General features: G+C 36.1%; 1 protein-coding gene across 8 annotated transcripts in view; it reads right to left on the bottom strand.

Annotated features, from left to right (window-relative positions):
• The window catches only part of LOC114043729 (putative RNA-binding protein Luc7-like 1), a 48682-nt gene that overhangs the window by 14192 nt on the left and 12117 nt on the right, over positions 1-22373 (bottom strand). For all 8 annotated transcript variants that reach the window (XM_027862871.1, XM_027862872.1, XM_027862873.1 and 5 more), the window contains 2 exons: positions 18865-18963; positions 3594-3704 (listed from right to left, as the gene is read on the bottom strand). In XM_027862871.1, coding sequence (XP_027718672.1) covers positions 3594-3704; positions 18865-18963 — 210 coding nt within the window. The remainder of the gene's footprint in view (positions 1-3593; positions 3705-18864; positions 18964-22373) is intronic.

The following is a 22373-nucleotide window of genomic DNA, read 5'->3' as shown; positions in this document are numbered from 1 at the left end:
AATTTTTACCTTAGCACCATTTAATTCTCTTCCTATTTCAAGATGAAAAATCACTAATGCAAAAAAGACAAAGTCAGTATAGCAAAAAAAGAACATATGACTGAGAAATCAGGAATTTAGAATTTTAGAAACAAGCTGTGTAATCTTGGGAAAGTGAATTCTCCCTGAGCTTTAGTTTCCTTACCTGTAAAATGGCTAGGTGATCACTAAGGTCTAAACTGGATTACATGAGTTCTGATGTTCCTTCCAGTTCTAACACTCTGTGATGCAGTATGCATGTACTCTATTATAATTTGCTTTACCATTACACACAATGTTTATTTTCAACAGTTCCTACCTTTGGACATAACTTTAGCATGAGAAAAGAATGATGATATAATGGCAAAGACAAGGAGAACTGAAATTTAAATTAAAAATTAAATTATAGGTAATTTCTGTTGAAAAGAAAACAGTCGCATTAACCATGTTTTTCCCCAAAGACAAAGACTAGGCAAACTGTATTTCTGACAACATCAAAATGATTGAAAATATTCAGATAATTGGCTCATAGCATTTACAACTCAAAAGGACATATTCAAGGGTCACACAAGGCAGTAAGTAGAAGATCTAGGGTTTAACACAGTTCCCAAGTTTAAATTCAATGATCTTGCTACACACATCACCATTACCCCAACCATACCCCTTTCGATTAGTCTGAGAATCTAGGGAGTCCTAGGATGGCAACAATAAGGGACATATTTATTTTGGGGAATAATTAAAATACTTGAATAGTTCAAGAATCTGTAATTTTTCACCAATGTTTCATCCACTAAACTCAATCCAATTCAACTAAGACTTAGCAAGTGGTCTTCAAGAATTCCTGTAACAAATAATTCAGTCACCCCTTGGCCAGCTGTTAATAAATTTTGCTAGGTTAGCCTTCAAACAACAGACATACAGTTATGTATGATTAACATAAGAAATAGTTAAAAACATGGAAAATGCCAACTTTTTTACCCTTAGCTATACTTTCATAAGTGTAGAAAACTTCCTCTGGCAATGCAGACTTGTCAACTTTACTGCAAATTACATTCTGAAAGAGATGTCTGAGAGTACCAAGAGATTAAGTGACTTTCACATTGTAAGAATGAGTCAGACTCAGACACATAACACTTACTAGCTGTGTAACCTTGGGCAAGTCACTTAACCCCAATTGCTTAAAAATTTAAAAAGAATGAGTCAGTCAGGACAAAAACCCAGATAGTCCCGACTCTGAAGTCAGCTCTTTGTCCATTACAGCACGATGCCTCTAAATTACAATTAGCCAACCACTCCATGAAATGATTAGCAAACAAATGAGTAAGTAGATTCACAAGTTCAACTGACTAGTTTTACCAGAGCTGTTTCTCCAGGTAATACCTTGGTAGCACCCTTCAAATATTTTTCAATTAGTGAAATTTCAAGTGGTGACTGTGGTATGGTAAAAAGAACCCCAACCTACTGCAGGAAAACAGGCATACTGATATACACTACTGGTAGAGTCATGAATTAGTCCAATAATTTTGGAAAGTAATTTGAAACTATGCCAAAACTGACTAAAACATTCATACCTTTTGAACCAGAGAGACCATCTCTAAGACATGATCAAAAGGAGATCAAAAACACAAAGGAAAGTCTTACAAACAACTTATATTTCTTGTGGCACCTTCTGTGGTAGCAAAGACCTGGAAACAAAGTGCCTACCAACTGCAAAATAGCTAAATGATGAATAATGGAATATCACTGAGTCATAAGAAATGATAACTATTAATAATTTAGAAAAGCAGCAAAACAATATACATAATACAACAATGAAAATACAAGGACTAAAATGAAACACAACTCCATATAATGGGCCCCAAAGAAAAGGTGAGAAAATATTTCTCCTTCCCCTAACTGTAGAGGTGCGGGACAACCATGGATGTAGAATACAGCTCTTATTACCAGAAACAGCTGATATGTTGGGTGGTTTTGCAGAATGGCCAGTTTCCCCTTCCTTGTGTGTAACAAAGATGAGAAAAGTAAAAAACAATTCAGCAAAACCAACTAACATATCAACTGCTTCTCAAATATGATCAATACTCCACCCACATCCATGATCCCCCACCTCTGCAGTAAGGGGAGGGCAGTACATTTTCTCAATTCTTCTCTTGTTAGAAATATTTATAAATGAATATGTTTAGAAATGAACGTAATATAAAAATAAAAGGCACCAATCTTGTGTGTGTGTTTATGTATACATATACACATATACGAGAAGTAAGTGTGAAAACTGGGTCCTGGCAATGCCACTGAATCGTTACTTGAAAACTTCTGCTTAAGATTCTTTAATAAGTAATATTTAAGTTAACATTTCCTTTCTCTTTTAAGACAATTCACTTTCCCTTCTGGGGCCTCAGTTCTCACCAGTTTTAAAAAAGGGGGAGGCTGAAGCAAGTTGCTAGATCTCTTCCAACTAACTCTATCCATGAAAAATAAGCAACCCCACGAAAACTATCTCCAATTTGCTGAATCTCACATTCACCTTTCTGCCTTCACATAACATACATCTTCAAACATTTCTGAGTCTCAAGAGTATTCGCTCAATTTTACCTAGTAAGCAGTTTGATACGATGCCTTGAAGATTTCCAACCTGGTAAAGTCAGTCTCCTGCTTTTTTCAAATCTTGCATTACTTTTAAGAACCCCATGTCCTCTTCAGGAGAACAGTAAAACTACTACCAGAATACAAGGGTACATTTTTTTTTCTTCTTGAGTGGCCAAGTGGGTAAAACCTGAAAGGGCATATCAACAGGATCTAGGATTCTAGGATCTTGGTTGTTCTTTTGCTGGCTTCTAAGCCTTATTTAAAGTTAGTCTATTTTTTGGTTAGATTATATCAAGCACACTCACCAACATTCACATACTTTCAGTGCCACCCTAATGTGCAGAAGGCTACAACGTGGCTTAAATTGTTTTAAGGTGTGTTTTTGTTGTTTTCAATTTTCTTTGTTGCATTGTGAATTCAACAATCATCAACATACTGTTTTAAGTTTTTTTCTTGGGTACAAGAGTACTTTGATCTGAGTCATTTCCTGGGTAAAAAGTGCCCAAAAGTAAGACAGAAAATCTTTCCTTCTCTTTCCATTAGCCTGAGAATGAGATGAATCCACAATATAGGATTAAAATCTGTTAAGAATGGGTTATCCCTATTAGTTCACTTATTCCAACTACCTTAAGGTTTTCATCTTTGTCTTCTCCATTAAATTTATAGATGGTACTAAACAGTTAAATGGAGTACACTTAATTAATCTGGGTTTTAGTCAACAAGTTTTTACAAGGCAGGATGGTCATTAGATTCCCTAGTCATTAATGCTGCTTCTGCAGTTTACTTCAATGAGTGAGAAACATTGAGGGATCTTTATTATTATTAGTTATGAAGGTGGTGGTCGGTCTTCATGCATGCTACACATTCTAAATTGCTGAGATTTAGAAAATTCCTTAGACAAGTAATTTTTTTAAAGATGTAAGATTCCAAAAGCTTTTCATTAATAGGAATGTAGGAACTTAATTAAACATTTCATTAAATAATACTACCTTTGCAGAAACCTCAGCACTGATCTCTTCCTGTGTTTCAGCAAGCCGTTTCTTAGCAAGTTCAGTTCTCCTGTCACACTCTGCAATAAATGACTCCAGATGATCCATTGCCTGTATTTAAGATAAACAGACAGCTACAATCACATGTTTTCTTGCAGCACTTAGAACTTATAAAGTATAACCTAAAGTTAGTTTCTTACAGCTAAGATGCTGGTTTAAGAAAAAAATTTCAAGATAAACATGGTTCCTCCACTATCTAAAAAACAAAATAAAACAAAACCCACCAACCCTACCCAAATATTTCACAGAAGCATTTCAGAAGTATTTTCCTGAAATCTATTTTTTTTGGTTCCATAATCTTTTTAAAAAGTGAGCTCAAGAAGGGACAAATACAGAGGCACAATAAATTTTTTTTCTTCAAATGAAAAAGTATTGAGGTATTTTTATAAAAACATTAATTTACTTAGAAAATTTTCAGGAAAAATTAAATGTTCCCTGAGATCTATAGAGGATTGAAAAAAACAAAAAGACCTTTGCTAGAGATTCACAGAATATGTATTTAATATATAATATAATATAATATGTAAAGATAGAGATGTGAAGGTATTTCACCCAAAAAGCCAAGGAGAAAACTTTATTCTAGTAAGAATAGGACAATTTTAGTCAATAAGGGATAAAATTTGAAAGGAGAAATACTTTAAAATGCAATAATAGTCTCTGAAGGGAAGAGACTGGTTAATCTACTGTTAACTAGGAAAAGAATGAAAGACATAATTTCAGATAAATGCTTAAATGCAGATGACCTTAGTGGAAAAATGATATCCTAATAGTGATTGGCACAAATGCCTGACCAAACTATAAACATGTATTTTCTGTCATATGATCAAAAATTTAGAGCTGGATTGTTGGTGGAGTTATGAAAGGATCCAACCATTTTGGAGAGCAATTTGAAAAGAGATGATAAAAATGGGAAAAAGACCCACATTTACAAAAATATTTATAGCAGCTCTTTTTAAAATTTGTTTATTATTTTTAAAATTTTTTAAAAATAATTTATTTTGATTTATCAACAATCACTTCCAGGGGCAGCTAGGTGGCGCAGTGGATAGAGCACTGGCCCTGAAGTCAGGAGGACCTGAGTTCAAATCCGGCCTCAGACCAAACACTTGACACTAGCTGTGTGACCCTGGGCAAGTCGCTTAACCCCAATTGCCCCCCCCCAAAAAAATCACTTCCATATGCTTTTAAAATTTTCCTCCCCCTTCTTCCCCACCACCTTCCCCAAGATGGCACACAATCTGATATAGGTTATACATATACATTCTTATTAAACATATTTTCACATTAGTGATGTTGTAAGGAAGAATTAGAACCAATAGGAGGAACCACCAGAAAGAGGAAACAAAATTCAACAGAAGAGAAAAAAACTAGCAAATAGTATGCTTCAATCTGCATTCAAATTCCATAATTCCTTGTCTGGATGTGGATAGCATTTTCCATCATGAGGCCTTTGGAGATGTCTTAGATCCTTGTATTGCTGAGAAGGATTAAGTCTATCAATATTAGTGATCGTACAACGTGGCTGTTACTGTGTACAACATTCTTTTGTTCTGCTTACTTTCAACTCAGCATCAGTCCATACGAGTCTTTCCAGGTTTTTCTGAAGTCTGCCTGCTCATCATTTCTTACAGCAGAGTAGTATTCCATTACATTCATATACCACAACTTGCTCAGTCCTCCCCCAATTTATGGGCATCCCCTCAATATCCAATTCTTTGCCACCACAGAAAGTTGTGGTATATGAAAAAGTGAGCAGAACCAGGAGAATGTTGTACACAGTAACAGCCACGTTGTGCTATGACTTTGATAGACTTAGCCCTTCTCAGCAATGCAAAGATCTAAGACATCTCCAAAAGTCTCGTGATGGAAAATGCTATCCACACCCAGAGAAAGAACAATGGAGTTTGAACGCAGATCGAAGCATACTACTTGCTCTTTTTTTCTGTTTCCTCTTTCTGGTGGTTCCTTCCTATTGGTTCTAAATCTTCCTTACAACATGACTAATGTGAAAATATGTTTAATTGGAATGTATATGTAGAGCCTGTATCAGATTGCATACCAACTTGGGGAGGTAGCGGGTGAGGGAGAGAGAGAGAGAGAAAATTTAAAACCCAAAAGCTTATAGAAGGGGCAGCTAGGTGGCACAGTGGATAGAGCACCAGTCCTGTAGTCAGGAGGACCTGAGTTCAAATCCTGCCTCAGATACATAACACTTACTAGCTGTGTGACTGTACCAGTCACTTAACCCCAATTGCCTCACCAAAAAAAAAAAAAAAGCTTATGGACGTGATTGTTGAAAACTAAAAATAAATTCATAAAAAAAAAAGTTAAAAATTTTTTTTAGGGCTGGAAGAGTCTGTAGAGTTCACCCACTCAAATATCTCCCCATTTTACAGAAAAGGAAACAATGATCTCAATATGAAATGAATTGTCCAAGATTGACAAGTCAGCTACTGGCAGACCTTATTTGAACCTTCCATTGTTTTGAAGTGCTCCTTTCACTACAGACCAAGTTAATAGCTGATAAACTTTAAGCTATTCTCTGAAGTCTTATAGCAACAACATGTTAAATATTAACAGCAAAGAATTTTAAATACGTTATAAATTCATCCTGTTAAGAAGAAGTAAAAAAACAGTTTAGTTTGGAAAAGGTGATGATAAATTTAAACATTCAAATGTAACTATAGAAGGTGGCAATCAGCCATTCTCTAACTTTATCAAGGTCACAATTAAGACAAAAAAAAAAAAAGATTTAGGTTAAAGAGATTAACTTCTTAATAGGATTTTTTTTTAATAGAAGAAAGGCCAGTCATAGGGAGGAGATCTTTGGAGATCTTTAAAGCTACAGGTATTTATTTTCCAGAATGATTGAGGAAACAGTCTGAAGGGAAGAGATCCTATGCTAATATCAATCTTATAATCCCAACTAAAAAAACTACTATAGTCAGTTGAGTTAGATACCCAGTAAGAACTTAATAAATGCTTTATTCATTTATTAAATTTCCAGTAGCTTACGATCACACTACATACAAAATCTTAGAATAACATGTTACTGGAAATTCAGTTTAGAACTCACTTTCCTAATATAGGTTACATATCCTTAGGTAATATGAATATTTTGCTAACTGTTTAAGCAAAAACTCAAGTAGGAAGATTAAAATACTGTAAACCAAAACCAAATAGAAAACTTTAAAAATCTCTAGATATGCTCTTAAGTGAGTTAAAAAATACTAAATGGTTGATTAAGTTAAATGACCTGGCCACTATCGAGTTCAGAATACAATATAGGTCATACTTATGTTAGGAAATACTACTCTTTATCATCACCATGTTGTATTTACTTTCTTACTACTTCAGCACCTAGAATAGTATATTTTCTGCTCCTACTCACATAGGCTGACTCTACTCACACAGCTAGACCAAAGTCCACTACAAATTTATGTTATCTTACTACAAAGGCAATCTTTTTACTCTTTCCTAACTTCTCTTCTCTCAAGCATGCCACACAATAGCCCTTCTCCCAAGCTCTCGGCTAAGATCCTATCATACTTGACTAGGAAGTCATTCACCACAATCTGCCTCTTCTTCTCTCACTAGCTCAAAACCCATCCTCCACTTCTTCCTCTAGTCACTAATGAAGAGGTGGTCTTCTACCCACCAAGATCAATACCCCTACTTAGACCTATTTCTCTCATTTCTAATCTTTACCCAGTTACTAGGTCTTTCTATGCTGCACACAAAAATGCTCAAATCTCCCCTTGGCCTTAAAAAAACTACCACTAGAATCCCAGTATCACCACTAGCTATTGTCCCATATTTTCCCTTCCTTTTTCAAACTTTTAAAAGGCTAGCTATACTTGGTGGCTCCACTTCCTTTCACTTTTTTCTAAACCAAGGACTGTTAACCTATGGTGGCAGTATCAGAGCAGATACACGCAAGAGATGGTATAAAGAAAAATCAACACGCCTTGGCAACAGACTGGACAAGAGGGGTGGGGGGGTTCGGAGCCTGGGCAGTGATGCCCTTAATAGTAATGGGGAAGTTTGGAAGGGGGGAAGGTTTAGGGAGAAAGATAGTTTAGTTTTGGATATGTTGAATTTAAGATGTCTGCAAGACATCCAGTTTAACATGCTTACTAGCCAAACAGAGGGGCAGCTAAGTGGCGCAGGGATAGAGCACCGGCCCTGGATTCAGGAGGACCTGAGTTCAAATCCGGCCTCAGACACATAACACTTACTAGCTATGTGACCCTGGGCAAGTCACTTAACCCCACTGCCTAGCCAAAAAACAAAACAAAACAAAACAAAAATAGCCAATCAGAAATGCAAGACTTTAAGTCAGGACTGAGGTTAGGGCTAGATAAGTAAATCTGAGAATCATTAGCATGGAGATTAATGAAATTATGGGAGCTAATGAGATCACTAAGTGAAACAGTATAGACAGAGAAGAAGATCCAGGACAGAATTTTGTAGGATACCCACAGTTAGCAGGCATAACTTTGATGAAGATCTAGTAAAGGAGACCAAGAAGACTTGAGTGGTCACAGGTGGAACCAAGACAGAGTAGTATCACAAAAACCTAAAGAAAAGAGAACATCAAGGAGAAGAGGGTGAACAACAGTGGCAAAAGTTTCAGACAGGTCAAGAAGGATGAGGATTGAGAAAAGATCATTAGTTTGAGCAATTACAAAAAAGAGCATTAGTAACTTTGTAGAGTGCAGTTTCAGTTGAATGATGAAGTTGGAAGCCAGACTATTGAAAATTAAGAGAGAAGTGGATGTACTGATTGTACATGATTTTTCTCAAGGAATTTAGTTACAAAATGCAGGAGACACACAAGATAAAAGCGGATGGATGGATCCAATGAGTTTTTCTGAGGATGGGGAAGACATAGGAAAGTTTGTAGGAAGGAAGCAGCCAATAGACAAGGGGAGATTTAGGATGACAGTGGCAGCAATCTGTTAGAGAAGGTATAGAATGTGATGGCTTGTGCAAGCAGAGGGGTTAGCCTTGGCAAAGAAAAGGGCCATCTCTTCATATCAGACAGGAGAGAGTGGCAGAAGGCATCTGGGTAACAGACGACGAGGAGAGATGGAGGTCTAGATCAAAGGTTCCCCAACTTATTTGACCTATTGCCACCATTTAAAAAAAAAAATTACTCAGCACCCCATCCCAGAAATCTACTTTAACCCTTTAATAATTTTTAAAAAAAATTTGCATCAGTTCAAAAAATATAAATTATATATTTTTTAAAATGACACATCTTAAATTTAATAATTTAGTGTAAATTTGTGGGTTTTTTCCTGCACTGAAATTCTGATGACATATTGATTCCTGTAACTGTATGTTATCGTATTGTAAACAAGTCAAGATACGCACATATTCCTGCTGATGCATGCTGGACTTCCAGACAATTCATGACATGCTTGCCTGCCAAACCCGCTTATTAATTAAGTTGGAAGACTTGACTGCTGATCAGTTATAACTTGCATTTTGTGTGTTTATTTAGAAAATAATGTAATCACTATGACTTTAACTGTTACATAACAGATGAAACATACTGTTTTTTCAAATTTTTCTTCTCTTCTTTCCTCATGCTTCCACCACCCCCTTCATTTTATTCAGTGCCGCCCCTTGCCAATTTCACCAGAGGCTACTACCACCCCCACCTTGGATCATTCTAGCTCTCCCCAGGGGGCGGTATTGCCCACTTTGGGAACCTCTGGCTAGAAGAATGGTCTCATTTTTTCTGGTAAAGTTCTCAGCTGAGAGTGGATGGAATTGAATGATAGAAGGTATAAAGGATGAAAAGGTCTGGAAAAACTGCTGTGGTGAAATAGTGAGTTAATTAGGGAGATATAAAAGGATTGCATGGCAGCAGCAAAGGCTCAGTTAAGGTCACAAGAACAATTTTTAGTGGACCCAGTCAGCACTGTTGTATGTTTTCTCCAAACTTGTTCAGCAGCATGAGCAAAGGCAGGGGTCAAAGATGAGGCTTGATCATGAAAAGTAGCAATATAACAGGACAAGAGACTAGAGAAGACAGTGTAGAGTTTGACTGGTTCACCAAAGGGTAAAAATGGGAAAGGGAGGAGAGTATAGCTAATGCAGTGGTGACAGCTGAAGTGAACTGAGGGATAGATGGATTAGAGGTCACTGTGTAAATGCAGAACAGTGCTTGGGATGAGAAGGCAGAGCAGAGGAACGCCAAAAGATTGCATTGCATCAGATAAAGGAATTTTAGAGTTCATGAAGAGGGAATTAGTGTATTTATGGATGAATGGCAGAATCAAATATATGACCATCTTTGTGTGATTAAGGTAGAGTGGAGGAGGTAATGAGAAATGTTGCCAGTAAGATGAGGAACTGAGGTGTTAGGTTGTGTGAAGGAATATCAATATGAACTCATTGAGGAAGGGGAGTGTCCCGAATGTTGGTAGATAAAAGGTACCAGAATTTTGATTGGGCAGTAAATACGGATTGTTATGATGATAAAAATGTGCTTTGCTAGGGGCAGCTAAGTGGCGCAGTGGATAGAGCACTGGCCCTGGAGTCAGGAGGACCTGAGTTCAAATCCAACCTCAGACATATAACACTCACTGGCTGTGTGACTCTGGGCAAGTCACTTAACCCCAATTGTCTCACCCCCCCCAAAAAGTGCTTTGCTGAATAATCATTTAGGCAAAATTTTTAAATGCCAAAGATGGAAGTAAGAAGTATATGTTAGTTCATTTTGCCTTAAACAGAAGAGTTTTGATAAAACAAGAGTGCTGCTTTATTTTAAAAGTTTGGATCATTTTGTAGGGTAGTCATTAAATGATACCTAGATATTCCAGCTTACTTTCAGTATATTCAAATGTATTTTACCAACAAATTACCTACTTCACTGGGCTTACAATACAAATCTGCTCCCATTATGATATATAATTTTGTGGAAAACAGCATAAGAAACAGAATTATAAAGGTGAGTGCTATATTTTACATTTGATAAACATGAGAGTCCTTCATTAAGTTCTTAGTATCAGACAATAAGAATTTATTAAGTCTCTACTATGTGCCATGTGCACTAAATGCTAGAGATAACAAAAACAAAAGTGAAATAGGCCCTAACCCAAAGGAGTTTACATTCAGAGATTTTGTGTGTGTGTGTGTGTGTGTGTGTGTGTGTGAGAGAGAGAGAGAGAGAGAGAGGGAAATTTGGAAAACAGATTACAGATAATTTGTTGGGGAAGATACTAGCAACTGGAAGGAGTGGGGAGAGAGGATCAGGAACGGCTTCATGCAGAAAAAAATGCTTGAGTTAAACCTTAAAGAAAATTAGGGATTCTAAGAAGAGGAGATGAGTTTTTATTTAAACTTGGTGATAATAGGAAAACCCTTGGAGTTTATTAAGTAATGGAGGGATATGGTCAGATGATCTTCCAAGGTAATTGTATAGAGATATGCAAGAAAACCTAAGTAATCCATAACATATAAATTGCATGACCATTCTTCTAACAATTCCCAAAGGGCAGAAGCAAGTTCATGCATTATCTGTAGCATAAATAAAATGATAATTGGTTCAACATAATACAGCTTTGTTAATATTATTAGTACTATCCTTTAATCAAATCAATCAACAAATATTTATTTACCTGGAAAACCCTTTGAACAATTTTAATTGGGAGACAAAATGTAAATACATGGAAAGTTAAATAACTTTTTGTATGTTAACAAAACTTTACATAATTTCATTTGCTTAAAATATTCAAGAACATACAACATAAGTGGGATTCATTCAGCCTAGGCTATAAGTCTATTACCAGGAGGAAAAAAGCTAAAGTCAATTTGTAGGCAATATATGAAAATATTTATGGAAAATTATATATTTCCTATTTGAAATGTGAGCTTGATGCCTACTCAAAACAAAATAAGCAATATTGATTTCTTTTTTTTAATCATTAAAAGTATGTTTCTTTTTAACCATTTTAGATCTAGAACTTGTACTTTGAGAAGTAGAGGCATATATGTCTTCTATGTGAAAATTTCTATCAACTAGAAGTCCCAGAATATCTTTTGCAAGGAAACTGGGAGGAAAAAAAAGCACAACATAAAACAGCCATGTTTCCAGAAAGGACTGAGGAAGCCACAATTTGTTTTCTGCAGAAGAATTTACAACTCCTAAAAGTTTAAGGTTAGCCTCAAGGGAAAAAAAAAAATCAAACTAACACAGAGTGGGTATGTATGAAAGGAAAGACTTTTCTTTTGTACAAGACACATCATCCTGTGAAGGTGCAAACTGGGCAGCAAAAAACAAAAAGAGTAAAAACAAAGACACAAAAGAGAAAAATTACTTACATTTTTTAAAAAACAGATTTTTTGCAACCGAGAGATAACTTCATGTGATGTCAACTTTTTTCATTCTTTCATCAAGAGAGTGACCATTAGCAGAGGACTTTAAAAGAAGATATACTCCTCTACTGACTCCCCCTTTTCCAAAGACCAAGTATTGTGGTATAGACTGATAAATCAAGTTTTTGTTTTAAAAAAGCTATTGATTATCCTCATGTTTGAAAAAATGCAGGAGCAGTAAATAAGTCTTTGTAATGTTTGACCCATATTAATGGAAAAGAACCACAAAAACACACCATAATTAAGAAATCAAAACTTATGAAATAACACTTCATAATGGAGACTGTAATTTAGAATCAAAATATTGAGTCATCTTTGCTGATCCATGTTATCACATATGTGGAATGAGATGATTATAGGTGGGTGCGTGTGCGTGTGCGTGTGTGTGTGTGTGAAGGGAAGTGTTGGGAAGATACCCTGAAAGTATATACTGATAAGGCCCAAAGAAATAATACTATTCTGTATCTCAGTTCTGAGAAATATGTATAGTAATTTTAACAAATTAAAAATCTGCCCTGAAGAGAAGTCTAGGACCTATGATAATCAACTTAATGAATCAAGATATCTTCATTATCTAACCCATTTATCTTTTGGTTAAATTGCACCACTCGTTAAAAGAGATCCTAATGAGCTTAGGTTCTCTATTCATTCTTGCTTGGGTTAGAAAACTGCAGTTTTTTTATTATAAAGTGAGCAACTATCTCTCCTTTTTTAGTTAGGAGATTGAGAGGCAATATAAGATTCATAGGATCACAGATTTAGAGCTGAAAGAGGTCTTAGAGATCATTAAGTTCATGCTACTAATGAGGAAAATGAGGATCCAAAAGGTTAAGTAAAGGTAAGAGGGGAGGTAATGGTAAAGTGAGAGCTGGGATTTGAAACTAAGTCAAAGAACTGCAAAATCTCAAAGCTGGAAGGGACTTAAGAGGCCTACTTGTCCAACCCATACCTGAACAAAAACCCGCTTTACAACATACCTGACAAGTGGTCATCCAGCCTTTGCTCAAAGACCTCCAGTGATAGGAAACCCACTACCTCCTGAAGCACATTGCACTTTTTCAACAGTTATAATTGTTAAGAGTTAAATTAGAAAATGATAATCTCAAAGGTACCCTGCAGCTCTCATTATGTCCACTTCATGTGACAAGTCATTGGAAGGTGAACAATTTCTAATTCAATAGGTTAATCCTGGATATTTGGGGACTGTTTTTGTTTGTCGGAATAAACAAGAAGGTGAAGACTGAGTTAATTCAGTATTTTAGTTTCTTATGTTGACCTTTCTGAAACAGTTGCACTTATGTCATGTAAAAACAAAAGGCATCAAAGCAACTAACTTTAAAAAAAAAATAGGACAATTTAATGCACAAGTGGTCAAAGGCCTTTAAAAGCAAACAGTTCTCAAAAGAACTGCAAACTACTAACCACTATATAGATCATCAATAACAAAATTGCAAATCAAAACAACTCTGTGGTTTTTACTCTCATACCCAGTAACATCCAAATGATAAAAAGATGAGAAATCAACGTGGAGGGGGAGGGGGAATGGGAGGGACTATGAAAAAACAAGATCACTGGTGTGATGTTATTGTGAAGAGGTGCAACCATTCAGCACAGCATTTGTAATTATGCACAAAAAGTGATCAAAATGTCTATACACTTGGACCCAGGGATCCTACTACTAAGCCTATACCCCAAGGAAGTCAAAGACAAAAGGCCCCATAAACACTAAGACACTTATAGCAGCATTTTTAGAAAAGAAATGAAAACAAAGTAGATGCTCATTGTTTGGGGAATAGCTAAGCAAATTGAAGCACATAATGTAATGGAATATTAAAATGCCTTGAGAAACAATTAAAACAAAAAATCCAGAGAAGGATGGAAACTTGTATGAACTAGTAGTGCAGGATAAAGTAAAACCGAACAAGGAAAAAATATACCCAACAATGTGTACGTAAAGATCAAGGAGAACAAAAAATAAACACTCAAATTATGATTAATATTAGTCCTGAAGAAATAAGAAAATGCATCTTAACTAATATGAGTGCATATACTCAGAGACTTGTTTGATGTGTTCATCAATTGTGATAGCTGATTTCCCCTTTCTTTTTTATTTTTTGTTATAGGGACGGCTCTCTGGGTAGGAGAGAAGTGATATATTTTTTAATGTAGTTAATATAGACAGCAAAACAGATTTAAAAAATTTTTTTAACATTTGTAAAGCACCAAACCACCCCTCATCCCAAAAGAGTTAAATTAATGATGGCACTGGTAACTTTCCATCCAATGGATTCAAGGAAAGTACTTATTTCAATATACAAATTGGCTTCAATAGCCCCATGATCAGCTAAAAAAGATTCTCCACTATAAAGTGGCTAAACACCCCACCCAACTTTGTACTACCTCAAATGGGATCACAGAACAGCTTACTGACATAGACTCAAAGAACTTTTAGATCTGGGAAGTATCTTAGAGACCTATAGTGGGAAGAAAATGAGGTCCAGTTTGTCAAGAATAATCTAAAAGCTTTAAAGTGGCCAATGCACTCCAGCATTTCATCAGGCATATCCTCTCTCCCCATAACCTAGTTGGCTAGTTAGTTAATCCTCATCTATGCTTAAATGAGTTTACTACTCTTTGTATGTAACCAAGTAAAAAAATCCTTGCTGATTCCCATCTCAGAAGCAAGGATTATTAGACATTTGTCCAAGGATTAAATTGACAGGAGACTAGGGTAATCTATAGCTCTGGGACACTTCACTGAGAGACTCAGTAGACCATTAAAGGACTCTAAGCACTTTGTTGAGTAAAATTATCTGTTACAGTATAAAATGTCATTTAATACATGAATTACTGAATGTAATTCAAGATAAACTTCTACTGTGGATTTAAAAAGGAAAAGAAAATATCTGTATTTTATATAATTAAAATATCTGAATCTTTAAACACATACTTATTGTCACATTTAGTTACTCAAGAATACTAATAGTAAAATATTTTTTTCATTTCCACTAGTTTTAGTGTTGTTTCTTTTTCTAAATTAACCTCTTGTCTTACATTTATGAAGTTAATTTTTTGAACCCAAGCTTAAGACTCTATATAAATACCTATTACATTTCATCTTACTGGATCGAGTACCTTGTCAACAACTTTTTGAATCAGAACTCTATTATGTAGCATATTAATTATCACTTGCAATGTTACTTGACCTACAAATTTGATAAGCAGGTAATCAGATGCCCTTATCTAAATCACTGATAAAAATCTTAAACAGCAGAGGTAAACACAGATCCCTACAGGTCATTCCATTAAAGATCTTCCAAGCCAACATCAAACCATTAAAGATGTTTGGCCAACCAGTCTGAATCCACCTAATTATATTTGACCTAGTCCACATTCCTTCATGTCTTACCTGGCTCACTTGTCTTTTTCACAAAAATGGTATGAGATCTTATCAAATGCTTTTGCTAAAATTGAAATACTATTTCTACACCATTCCCTTGGTCTACCATTCTTGTAACCCAGTCAAAAATGAAAGTAAGGCCATGACCTGCTCTTGATGAAGCTATGCTGATTCTTTCTGACTGCTATTTCCTTTTCTAGATAATCATTAACACAGAAATCAGGACATTGTCCTTTCTCCATTACTGCAGTACTTCTCCTATTCTTCATCTTCAGAGGCAGTGGCTCTGAATTCCTATCTGACAATTCTTTCAGTACCCTAGGTTGTACACAATTCATATGGACCAGATGTGCTTCAACACTTGAACTTCACCTTGGCTCTCTAATAACTTGAGAATGAATTATCTATTAGCTATTTTTGTTCTGTCCTTTGCAATCTAAAAATCACCCCTATTGGCAGAGAAAACAAAAGTAATATAAGAGGTGAGTTACCTTGCATTCTCATCACTCACCCCTATCATAGCCACATCTGCTCTAGGCTGGGGTATTGTCCTATCCTTTCTGTGATCTTCAGGTTTTTCCTGTAACAGCTACTAACACTTTTCTATTGTCCTTAGCTTTCCTCACCAGACCAAGTTCATTAACATTATCACCATTCCTGACACTATTTGTACATCTTTGTGTGCTTTTGCATTCATACATCATTATGTGTCCTTGCTTCTATATTCTGTACCTATCTTTTTAAAATCTATGCCGGTAAATTCCTAGTGCATCCACATCAATCTCTTTTTAGACAACTTCCCCTTTTCCTAATCACCACAACTGTTTTGCCTTTGTGTCCTGAGGATACCCACCCTTCCTAGACTGAATTTCTCTTTAAAATTTTAGGTTAAAGGACCCCATTTTTTCTCTCTGAAACCTATTTTCTCTCTAAAATTCCAGGGTGTTTGTCACAATTTGTGTAGCTTTGCTTTCCTTATCGATCACAAATTCTAAAATGCAAGGTCACTTCCTTCTAAGATTTCTGACACTACAATCCCAGCAAGGCTCCCTGACTGAATCCAGGACTCTTTCCACTTTACCATACCACTTTAATTCATACTTCTGTCAAGTCAGCAGCAAGTGTTCAGCAAAGAGCAACACCCATTAGAGATTGCATATAGGAGAGACTATAGTTCTGGTAGAGACTACAAGGCACTCAAGACCAGTGGAGTAGGGCAATGACAATGCCCTGGCCACAGGTATTCCCTATATGTCCCACTATGAAGTCAATCAACAAGCATTTATTAAACACCTATGTGCCAAGAGCTCTTCCAGACTTCTAGACCCAGAGGATGCAAAGGAAAGAAAAAAAGTCTCTGTATTCAAGAAGCTTACATTCTATCAAGGGGAGAAAACATACAAGTAAAACCAGAATAAATAAAAATTAAATACAAGATAGTTTAGGAAAAGAGGGAATTAGCAGTGGGGGACAGAAGGGAAATAAGGAGAACTATCACATAAAGGTGGTACTTAAGCTGAGTTGTGAAGGAAGAAAGAATTCTACAACTCAGGTGAGCAGGGACTACATTCCAGGCATGAATAACAGCCTATTAAAAGGTACAGACATGAGAGATTAAATGTCTGAGTAACAGCAAAAGAAAGTCAGTTTGACGGAACCATGGAGTTTATGAAGGAAAATAATAGGTAAGCTTAGAAACATAGGCTGGTTGGTGTCAGGCTGTGAAATGCTTTAAATGTCAGTTTTTATTTGATCCTTTAAGTATTTTTGAGAGAGAAAATCAGACCTGTGCTTCAGAAAAATTAGTTTGGCAGCTATGTGGAGGATAGGTTCAATAAAGGAGACCACACAGGAAGTTAGTGGAATAGTTCAGGGGAGAGACAACAAGGGCCTAAACTAGGACAGTTGCTATGTGAACTGAGAGAAGGGGAGAGATATGAGAGAAGTTGTGGAAGTAGAAATCAAAAAGACTTGGATGATCAGATATTTAAGAGTGAGGAGAGGAGAAGGCAACTCCTCCAATACACAAGCCTGGGAGGTGGGAAAAATGGTTCAAGAGTTTCAAAATAAAGGAAATTTGTTAATGACAAATACTTCTCATAGTGTACACAGGCACTTATAAAAGTGTATGCCTCAGTTTCATGGGGGTAAAAATATTTTATTGCCACTTTTCTTATGGTGTTATTTCATGAAATGTCTGAACTTTTCTGGGCCTCAGTTTGTCTTCAGTGAACTGAAGAGGGGGAGGGGGTGTGTGGAGGATGAGGTTGGACTAGATGTTCAGAGGTCTATTCCAACTCTAGAGCTATGATTCTATGAAGTATGAGATAAACTCCAAAATCCTTTCCAGCTCTAAATATACAAACTTCAGAATTTTTTATAAATTCCTCTTTTATAAACTGTATTTATAATTTTAAAAGATGTACTTTCAAATTGCCTTATTTTTCTAAAATCATCTACTATTGTTCTTAATTCTTAAATCAAAGCACTTCATAACTATCATTTCTCATGCAGTTAAGTCTTCAGATTTCAACCTGTGTCAGGTTTTAGGGGGAAAAAAATTAATTTTTTTCCTGGTTTTATTCTCCTTTGCAGAAGTTGCAAGAAACTTTAAAAACAAAATAAATCAGTCTTCTAAAGTGTGTTGATATTTTGATCTGATTACTAGATTAAAAATCTGTTAGATAATTTATGTATTTCTAAAAAATATATCATGGAGATTTCAGTCCATACAACTAAGCATTACCTAATTAATGTTTTATATAAAAATCAAATCCACTTTAACAGTGAAAACTGTCCCAACCTTCCCTTCCCTACCCTCCAAATCACTATTTTCTTTAAAGTCTTCAAATAAGGTAATATATAATTCTTTTCAGTTTTCTCTTTGAAAATTGTCCATTTTCCCTCAAACCTTGATAACACAACACATGGCCTCACATGCTCTCCAAATTGCTGCTGAAATCCATTTCTTGATCACTGGCTTCAAATGAATCTTTTATTAAGCTCTCACATTAGCCCAACTCTTCTCTATGTGCTTTATATATGCGACCTTCTCCCTTTATCCTAGTCCGTTCCCAACACCAGTTTCTCTACCTGTCATTGTTCATGTATGTGAAGAGGAAAAGGAGAAATGGAAGATAGCATGAAACTATGTGAAGACACATAACAAAAATGTAAAATTTTCAAACGAATCCTGAACGATATAAAACTTAAAGACTTTTTTCGATAACATCCAGTTCCCATACCATCTACGGAAATCCCAACATTTCCAGTCCATTACATTCCAGCATGTCTGAATATATGTGGGAAGAATACGCCACAAGAGCAACTTCAGCAACAAACTATAAAGGAAAAAATGTCAGCTCGGAATTTAAGTACTCACAATGGCGCTTGATTAATTTATACAAAAAGAAGACTTACGTCAAGCTCAAAAAACAGGTCTCTCTCTTTACTTGCTATCTCATAATCTGCTCGAAGGGCCAAATCATGAATTTTTGTACATTCTCCTAAGTCCATTCGCTGTGGAAGGAAAAAAAGGAACACATCAATGCATGAAACTTTACCTGCTGTACAAAGCAATTAAGAAGGGCTAGCATATTTCATTATTCATTTGATTTATAAAGGTTTTCAAATACCAAAGCCAACTTTAGAAAATTAAGAAAAAGGTTATTATTGAAAAGTTTTGTTTCTCTTAATACTCCGGGCTTTATGAAGTTTTAAAATGTTACTTTAACAGCTAACCAGGGTCAGGTTGATGTTAGTCCCATGATAGTAAGGGATTATGACAATGAAAAACTATGACATAATTAGCTTACCTTTGCCAATTTTATTCTGCCATCTGTCATGTCAAATTCATTCTGTCATCTGTCAAATGGCTAGCGCATTTGACCAATCTCAAAAAATTCACATGGTAGGAAGTAGTACGATAAAAGGGGAAAGCAATGAGGAACCAAGGGATTCCTGCATTGGAAAAGTGTTCAGAAGACATCCAGTTCAACTACATTCCAAGGCATCAATTCTTTTTACAACATCCCTGCCAACTGGTCATCTAATTTCTGCCTGAAGACTTCAAGACTTCTAGTGATAGGGAGCTCACTATAGATTAAAACAGCCCATTCCATTTTCAGACAGGTCTCGATATTAGGAAGTTTTCTCTCCTGATTAATCAAAATCTACCTTACAATCCTGTGAGGCCAAGCTAACAAGTCTATAAAAGCAGACAAAAAGGCTAGTCAGGATGACCAGAGTTTGATCAACTTTCTAAGTTTCCATATAAACAAAAACAATATTCAAAGTCGGTCCTAAAACCTTCTAACTGTAACCATTAATTACTACTGATGGTGATAAATGCACAAGTTATAGAGGCAGAGAGAAGGAAGAGGTAGTCAAGGCAAAGGTAGAAGCAAAAATAGTACATGGGAATTGGGGGTTATATGAGGTTTTCTAAATCTAAAAGAAATACAAACAGCTGTATCAAACTGGGTCTCAGGAGCTCTGGATCTCAGAAACTCTGAGGACTTTGTGAATAATTCCTGACATTTCTGTAACACTTTAAAGTGCTTTCCTCACAACCCTATGAAGTAAGTGGTACAAGTGATGCTTACCAGCTGTGTAATCATGGGCAAATCCCAGCCAATGCAGAGAATCTGTTACAAATGACTATGCCTATTTACAAAACTGGTGTTTTTTTTAATTAGGAGGAATGAGAAAGATGATGAATAAATGCATTTTAATTGAAAAACAAAAGTCACAACACCTCCCTAGGCTTCAGTTCCCTCATTTGTACAATGAGGCTGGACTATAGCCTTAAGGCCCCTTCTAGTTCTAGATCTTTAATCCCCATTTTAAAGATGATTAAACTGAGGCTTTCCGAGATTAACTGACTTGTTTGTTATATAACTAGAATATGTCTGAAACAGGATTTGAACTCAAGTATCTTGCCTCCAAATCCCACTTCTATCATATCACACTATGTCAAAAAGTGAGTTTCAGCATATTATTTATCTACACAGCAGCCCTTCAGAGAAAAAAAAGAAAAAGCATTCCTCTTCTCCTACCTTGCAGGGTTATTGCGACAACTAAAGACATCATCTGTATGCTACTTTGCCATCTGGAAACATTAAGGGTTTGTAGCAGTACTGGAGGAGAAAGCAGAAGCTAACTGGCATGTGCAAGCTACCACGCTTATGAGGAAATAGCTAGAGCTGTTATGGTCAAAATTCCTCCCCCACAATCCTGATGCTCCCCAAACCTCCTACACCAACTATCAGTTACCCAAGTTTGAGCATCCAAGTTCTGGTCTCTGGACTTCTGGGAAACTAGGCAACTAGAAATGACCTGGAGAAACAGAAAAGATGTCAAAAAAAGCCTCGTTCCCACTTATTCTATCTACACCTCTAGTCTCTGAATTTCAGAGTTGGTTTTGTTTTGTTTTTTGCTTTTTGGTGAGGCAATTGGGGTTAAGTGACTTGCCCAGGGTCACACAGCTAGTAAGTGTCAAGTGTTTGGTCTGAGGCCGCATTTGAATTTCAGAGTTCTAACAACTACTGTTTGAATGGGTAATTGGAAAAACTGCTTTATCTCTTCCAATAATTGTAAAATCATAAACTAAGAACTGAAACCTCAGAGGTCACCTACTCCAATTTACCAAAAGTCACAGATAGGAAGTGATAGAGCTGAGATTCAATCCCAGTTAAAGAGGCAGTGGATGAGCGGATCAAGTTCTACACTATACAGGAAAGTTGGTTTAAGTTCCATCTCTGACTCTTAAGTAGCTGTTCAGTTACAGATAAGTCACTTAAGTCTTTCTAAACTTCAGTTTCCTCTTGTATAGAATGGAGATAATACCAGTAGTACCAACTTTATAAGGTCATTATGAGGCTAAAATGAAAAAGGATACATAAATTACGAACTTTAAAATCCTTTAAAATATATATATATATGTATCAGTTATTATTAGCTCCAGCACTGTTTACAGAATACCACACAGTCTCCCTCTATGATATTTGCTTCTGGGCAAGTTTTTCCCTTTTTCTTTTGCCATTAAACATCAATGCCCATTTAAAAAAGAAAAAAAACTTTATTTCCTGATGAGGATGTAACTCCCTCCCCTTTAAGCAAATCCGACTGACAAAGCAACAACCATATCTGACAACATACGCAAGACTGTGCACTCAATTTCTCATCCCCTTCGTAGCAAGAGGAGGGTTATATTTCTTCCTCTGTTCTCTGCAACCAAGATTATTCACTGCAGGCAGTAGCTTCAGTTTTTTCATCATTAGAAGGACTTTTGATTTCTGCAGAATCTTGGAGTCAAGATGTATATAGCAGGAGAACAAGAGAGCACAAGTGAGATAGAAGCAGAGAGAAAAAGAATAATATTCCAGCCAGCTTGGAAATCAAGCAGGTAAAGCTTCAAAATAATTTTAAATGGGCCTGCTAGGGACTCTTTCTCCTCCCATTCCTGCACAAAAATCTCAGTAAGAGCAAGCCTCATTTGGATGCTTCTATATGCTAATGTCAAAAGGGAGAGAGTGAGGTCAATCAACTAATCAAGACAAAATATTTAGGAACTGTGGGTATAAACAAATACAAAGACCTTGACTAAAGAAGCTTACATTCTATCTACAAAGGCAACATACACACACACACACACACACACACACACACACACACACACACAAAATAATTTGAGAGGAAGGCACTAGCATATTGTGGGGAGGGGAAAGAGGATCAGGAAAGGCTTCTTGTAGAAGGTGCTTGTGATGTGCTTTGAAGGATAGAATGAACCTAAAAAAAAAGAGGTGAAAAGAGAATATTTCAACCATGGGTGATAGCCAGTAGAAAGGTATGATAAGAGGGCCAATTTGACTGGACCACAGAGGGTGTGACGAGAAGTAATGTATATAGGCTGGAGGGATAGGTTTGAG

The sequence above is a fragment of the Vombatus ursinus genome, unplaced genomic scaffold, assembly GCF_900497805.2.
Source record: "Vombatus ursinus unplaced genomic scaffold, bare-nosed wombat genome assembly UNPS02014770.1, whole genome shotgun sequence".
NCBI lineage: Eukaryota > Metazoa > Chordata > Mammalia > Diprotodontia > Vombatidae > Vombatus > Vombatus ursinus.
The sequence above is the reverse complement of the archived record's forward strand: the minus strand, read 5'-3'. Positions and strand labels throughout refer to the sequence as shown.